Source organism: Acyrthosiphon pisum, chromosome A1 (genome assembly GCF_005508785.2).
Source record: "Acyrthosiphon pisum isolate AL4f chromosome A1, pea_aphid_22Mar2018_4r6ur, whole genome shotgun sequence".
NCBI lineage: Eukaryota > Metazoa > Arthropoda > Insecta > Hemiptera > Aphididae > Acyrthosiphon > Acyrthosiphon pisum.
The window spans coordinates 49,866,518-49,873,514 of record NC_042494.1 but is presented as its reverse complement, the minus strand read 5'-3'; the positions used below and the strand labels follow the sequence as shown (position 1 = coordinate 49,873,514).

Sequence of the window (6,997 nt, the reverse complement as noted above, 5' to 3'; positions counted from 1 at the left end):
TAACAAATATGGTGCTAGAAAAGTTGTCCCGCGCAAAACAGTTTTTGTCATGTCGTACATTTAAAAGACGGAGACAACGTATGCGGGTGTAGCGTCCTCTTAAATTTAACATCAATCAAACTATTAGTCATTTTGGATGCTTGTTTTAAAATTTGAAAAATTACTTCAAATATGTATTTAGTTATGTACAAAACTAGAGGTTAAATTATCACTTTTCACCTTATATTTTTAAAGAAGCTATAGCTAAGAATTTACTTTTAAACATTTAAAAAACTGTCCAGCTTATGTTTCCCCGGACTAACCATGTATATTTAAAATGATGAGATAACATATTTTGTATGATTTATTTATGAATTATTACTCAATATATAATTAATCCCAGTTTTTTTAAATGTTATTATAATATTAATATATTAACTTTTTATTCCTAGAAATGCGTACAGCATTTAATTATTTCACACCAATGAAAAATTTCAAACTTTTACTTGCTTTCTACTATTTTACCAAAGTAAATGTAGAGTTCAAAATTTGTTTTGAAAAAATTTAATAACTACAATATATAATACAAATATAGCCATATAGCCGGTGTTGCCAACCAGTTGATCTTTAGAGGAATATTGGTCGTACCTATGAAAAATTAATTATGGTCTATGGGTACTAATATCTGCTGATCACGTGCGTATCGTGTAATTTTAAAGATGAAGTCTGTTATTCTTTTTTCTTGTCTGGAGGTAAATTCTACTTTGAGTGAGATGGTGTTCATATTTGATTTTGTTGGGCGTTTTGGTGAGTGGGGCATTCTAAGAATATCTGTTTGACAGTGAGTTCACTGAGACACGTTTCAAACCTGTGTTTGGACTCCTTACACATTAGACGAGAATGTGTGAGTCTAGTATGTCCAAATACATATTTTGATAACCTTATTTTTAGTTTGTTTTCTTCATATAATGATAAAAAATTGAATGCTTGGTAAGAAAGCTTAGAAGAATATGTTCAACAGAATATGTTACACATAATTTCCTAATAAGTTGTTCTTAGCCTAAAAATCAATAAAGTTTTATAGTTGAGCGAGTGTTTTTGATGAAAAATTAATTATCAACTACTTTTATTTATACACATTTCCATTATTTTTCAAAATGTTGTTTATCGCTACTAAAATTGGTTAAAACCGAGGCAAAATCTTTGGATAAATTGATTGATAAAATGGAGACGAATAATAAATCACATCTATTTTAACAATTCCCACTCATTATTTTTTCTAGTCTAATAAAACAATAATTTGATATAATATCACTCAGAATGTGATAAAAATAATATTGCATTTTAAGTTTAAGCTCTACTTTGTATAAATAGATTTACTTTTACGTTTATAATTTTATATACCAATTGTGCTTATGTAATTTCGTGGAATTCTGAAATTATTTCTGTAATAAATACTTCTTATTTTTTTGTGCTATAAATTATAAGTTTACCTACCTATACTACTTGAGTAAAAAAAAAAAGGTAGGTTAAAGTCTTTGTATTATAATCATTAAATTTGTTCAATGTTAAACTGAACCTTTCTCAAGTTCCATATATTTTTTGATTTTTATAATTAGGTACATGTATTATTACACAAATAAAAAATATATATTTATTTAAATTTCTTTAAATCAAATACTCAAATTTCAGTATATTAATTACATATATAAATATATTTAAGTTAGGCAAGTATTCAATAGAATAACAGTCTTAGTTTTCTAAATATTTTCTAAATTACATTTTAATAAAATATTTTTTTTTAAATACAAATTGTTCATGTTTAAACATTGATAATTGTGCTTGCGATTAGAAAAATAAAATGTACGAATTATATCAAATTAGATAAGTTAGAGTACATGCCATTGTATTACGAATAGCTAAAATTAAAACAAATTAACATACATCAAAAAAAGCACATAATATCTATAAATAAAATCACAATAAGCAGAGCAGAGTGCGTCTGAAAGCTTAAGGCAGGTTTTGCTTAAAATTAGGATCTTTAGAGTATTAAATTACTTAAGTCATAAAAAATTACTACCCACAAATGTAGTTACTTTACGAGTTCATAGTTTTATAAAATAGTACGCGATTGATCTATATTAGCGGTGTATGGCTATTATAGAATGTACGAACTGTATTATATGAATATGTTTATTTCGGTAGGATTTTGTTTTCACGCTTGCTTGACAATTATTAATCATCATGTGCATCAACGCCACCGCCCATGAAATCTTTGAAGTCCATTGCCATTTTGTACGGATAACACCTATAACGAGTAAGAATCAACAATGAACCACAATATGTATTTTAGCACACAGCCTGCTGTCGTTAGACATTATAATATTATTAAATCATTTTGATTTACCTAAATATGTTGTTGATGACGAGCAATGGACTCGGAATGGAATGTTCAAACAAGTTCTTTCTGACGGCGGATATTATTTCTCTTGCTGTCGATTCAGGCGTTACGAGTGGTAACAAACTGGGAAAACTATATAAAATAAATGTGTTATCAGTAAAACGTTTTCAAAACACCATTCATGGTAGCATATAAATATTGTATTGCATCACTCGGACATACCGAATTATAGGTTTCTTGCACAGACCTGTATCGACCATATACGGGAAAATAGAGGTGAAATTGAGATTTGTGAAGCCATCTCCTCTGCACTCGTCCAATATCGCTTCCGCTAGACCTGAAACCAAAACAATATTTAGGTGATGACCGCCTATTATTATTAACTGTCTGTGCAGAGCCGACAATCACTAACCTCTAACTGCGAATTTGGACGCACAGTAAGGTACCAAGTTCTTCAAGCCAATTATACCAGCCATCGACGACAAGAATACTAAATGTCCTTTGTTCAGCGCTTTCATTCCGGGCAAAAATGTATCGAGCATCTACGGGTAAGACAAAATGTATCAACTCATTATTCTAGGAATAAAAACAATAATATTATATAATATATCAAAATTAGCCGTTAAAAAAGAAATTAAATCATCATTAACAATTCGGTTAAATGCATATTATTATATTTTAAAATGTTAGTATTTATATATACTCTAGAATATAATTAATTGTCACCAAATATTTATCTTATTAATTTCTAGACATGATAAAATGTTCGAGATGTCTTGGCTCTTTTTTTAAATTATTTATAGACATTTTAAATTGCATAGGTACTTTTATAGTTTTATCACTTAAAATATTTTTTTTACAATTTATATTAGTTTATGTTAACATGTAAATTGTAAGCCATAACGCTTGAAAAATGAACATAAAGTTCCTCATAAGTTCTTTCTGGATTAAAAAATAAGTCAAGCTTAAAGCCAAATTCATTTTTTATGAGCATTTAAAGTTTACATTTTGACAAGATTATATTAAAGTCTATTATATTGTGCTGTACGATTAGTATCGATTATATAATTTAAAATTATAAATTAGTAATTTAAAATCAATGATTATTGTTCCTTTGTACTTTTTAACTTCGATTTCTATTAGGTAATCTTTCTCTTTCCGTTTCACTTGTCTCTATTCATTACCGTGAAACGGAATGGTTCGTTGTTAATATATACTATTTCTATTTACTATACAATATAGGTTCTAAACAATGTTTGCAAGGTGTTATATAAAGCACCAAAAATAAGCTAAATTCCATTGAATTCTTTTAGTTTTTTTGCGCAAATTATACTTGAATTTAAAATATTTGTAAATTAGGCAAATTTACAATAAAATCTCTTGCTCTCTGTACATAATTAACAAACCGTAGACATATTAACAAAAAAAGTATAGCCTATAATAATTATTATAGTTATCATCGAATGGCTTGAACTTTGATTTTTAAACTGGTCATTATACCCACTCATTTTTAACCGTCTTACCGAGTTCCGACCGATGTCTAGAAGTTTAAACTTTAAACTATATTTAACACTACAATTTTATTAGAAAAAGCCTAAGGAGAACAATATTATATTACTTAATCAGATCATTCAACATTGTAAATGTATAATTTTATGCCATGAATTATTTTGTGCCGTACTGCCGTATGAAATTTCAGAAATTCTAATCCTGATTATTATTGTTAACATGACGAATTATTGTTGTTGTTTATTTTTATTTTTTTTTTATTGTTCTTAATTAACATCGGCGACAAAGGCCATTAGTTATAATTGTTTACAAATACATTTTTTTTTTATAATTAAACTTAAATTTTACTGTACAGATTTGTTTTTCTTATAAATTTAAGGATTTGTATGGTGGTATCTGCGTCTGGTCCTATTGCTGCATCTAGTGTGTTGGGTATGTGGAAGTTTCTATGTTCATCTGCGTATTGTAGGCATTCAGTGATAACATGGTTGACTGAGAGTTCGGTTCCACAAGTAACGCACTGTGGTTTTTCTCCTTTGTTCATGAGGTATTCGCGTGTAAGACGGGTGTGGCCGATGCGGAGTCTGTTTATAACTACCTTATCCCTTCTACTCGGAGGGAAGTTTGGCCAGTCGAAAATTGTGTTTTTTATTTTTCTTAGCTTAGTCTTCTGTTTATGCCAGTGCATTTTCTATTTGAATTTTATACGATCCTTGATTTGGTTTTTTACATCTGCGAATGTTGTTATATTTAATTTTTGGGCGCCTGTAGATGTTGCTGCTTTTTTGGAATATTGGTCTGCTTTTTCATTCCCTTCTATATTACTATGCCCAGGGATCCAGATGTTGTTGTTTAACTGTGATTTTAATCCACTTCTATATAAGACGCCTCATTAGTAAATGTATTATGTATTATATAAAGATAATAATATTTTTATGTACCTAAGCTAATTATACATGAACCGGTGTCATTGATATCGATTCGACTTATTTAACGGAAAACGTGTTATACTTTTATACTAATAGTACTTAAAATGTGCAAACTAACAAATTGTTATCATCGAACCGATTTTAATACTGCGTGTTACTGTGCTAATATGATTTACAGGATATATATAGGTAGGTAGTTCTTAATCGGCTGAAACCTTAGAAAATTATACTAATGTTCACCTAAGTAGTATCATATTTCATTGATTATGAATACAGTATTTAAAACCAATGTTTGTTACGTACCTCAAAGGTGTAACAGGAAACAAAACTGACAAATATATAATTAACTTACAATATAAAAAACTTTTATTCCAATCAATGAAAAAAAATTTATTTAATTTAATAAATTATGATTATTGTAATTTTATGTTTAAAAAAATACATTTTCAATAGAACAAAACATTTTTTGTACCTATTTGGTAATTACAGATATTTTGTCAACTATTTCTGTTACATCCTGTATCTAGTTTATAATATAGGGGAAAGCTGTACAAAGTCTTATTATAATTCTGTCGTAAATAAATAAACGGTTGGTTTCATCACGGAGATTGATTCATTTTTATCATATTTATCAACTGATAAACGACTATTGATAAAAGCATTTACCGTTTCCGTTTAAAAAAAAAATTCATTTTTGGATGCTGTTGATGTAAGATTAGTGCTCTGAATAAATAATTATATTTTATAAACATAGTAATTAATTTTTTTCGAAATCTGCATAAGTTTTTATATATTATAGAATTATCTTAAGTATAATTAGTTGATAGGAATAATTGTTTTTTAAATAGTAAATTAAACAATATTAAAAGGGCAAAGTAGTCACTATGGTCACAAGTTTACCCATACTTCAAATATTTTTCATTTTGACTATATTTTTTTAATGATTATAATTATTGTATATGCATGTAAATTAATTTTTGGTGTAGTAATTATATCATAAAAAGATCACTAAAAAGTCTTCTATAAACTAAATTACAGCTTAACCATGTTAGCGAGACCCAAAGCTTGAACTGAAGTTACTCATTTATCGAAGAAAAGTTGTAAGAATATAATATAAGTTATATTATATATATATATTTATGATAATATTATGAAATAATGAATAATAATAGAAATTTTAAACCGGTGATCAAAATGGACATAGACTGACCTTTGAACACCTAGGTGGGCAAAGTGAACAATTTTGTACTTTTTAAAAAAATGAAAATAACTTTTTATTTATTTGTTTAAAATAGTCTCTGATTGGAAATTATGATTCCTGACAAGTTTAACTAGACAACCTTGAAGGTTTCATAAAAAAAAAAAATTCCTAAAGTGTGACACGACTGTGTTGAACCTTAAGGTGGCCGCTTTGGACACCTTTCCTCTATTAGCACATTTTTATTGACCTTTACTGATCATAACATGCGCATACTCATTATATTATGCAAAGTCGGTAGGTTAAAAATAAATAATTTGAAAACAATAATTATAACTAGTCACTAGATATATAGTAAGTTTTTATAATGTACTAGCTGGCCGACCTTCCTCCGGAAAAAATTATTTTTTTATAATTTAATTAAAAAAACATATGACTATTTTTTGGCTATATAAATAATATAATATAATTACATATTGTAGTTATTGTTATTGCTAATTTCTGAAAATTATATATCCTACATTTTGAATTCAACTATTCTTTTTATTATAGAATAAAGATAAGGTATAGAAAAAAATTTAACAATAGATTATTTGTTCAATAAATAATATATATTTCAAATGGAAAAATGCAAGTGCAAACAAATAAAAAAATAATAATAAATAAACAAACAAACCGGTTTTCTTCGTCTCCAAAATCAAGTTAGATTCTTATATAGATAGATTAACAGTGTTTTGACTTTTAAGGGGATTCGATACCGTGATTTTCTGTTTTTGTCTAACACACGCGTGACATAGTATTATAGACTTGTTTTTTGCCAAATATTCAAATTGATCTATTGAAGCTATAAGATTTCTGAAAGAAGATTTGAATTTGTCGTCAAGTCTACTTGAAATCGACTTTCCCACATTTTTGATTTTTTGATTTTAACTTCTCCAAAAATTGAAGTAGCAGATTTTTGAAGTACTCTTTTTGAATATG

The 6,997-nt window shown here is 27.4% G+C and overlaps 1 protein-coding gene across 2 annotated transcripts in view; it reads right to left on the bottom strand.

The window, feature by feature from the left end:
* Positions 1-1,540: 1,540 nt before the first annotated feature.
* The window catches only part of LOC100169469 (short-chain dehydrogenase/reductase family 16C member 6), a 27,881-nt gene continuing 22,424 nt past the window's right edge, over positions 1,541-6,997 (bottom strand). For both annotated transcript variants that reach the window (XM_003240694.4, XM_001951062.5), the window contains 4 exons: positions 2,793-2,922; positions 2,603-2,717; positions 2,387-2,512; positions 1,541-2,287 (listed from right to left, as the gene is read on the bottom strand). In XM_003240694.4, coding sequence (XP_003240742.1) covers positions 2,215-2,287; positions 2,387-2,512; positions 2,603-2,717; positions 2,793-2,922 — 444 coding nt within the window. In that variant the 3' untranslated portion in view covers positions 1,541-2,214. The remainder of the gene's footprint in view (positions 2,288-2,386; positions 2,513-2,602; positions 2,718-2,792; positions 2,923-6,997) is intronic.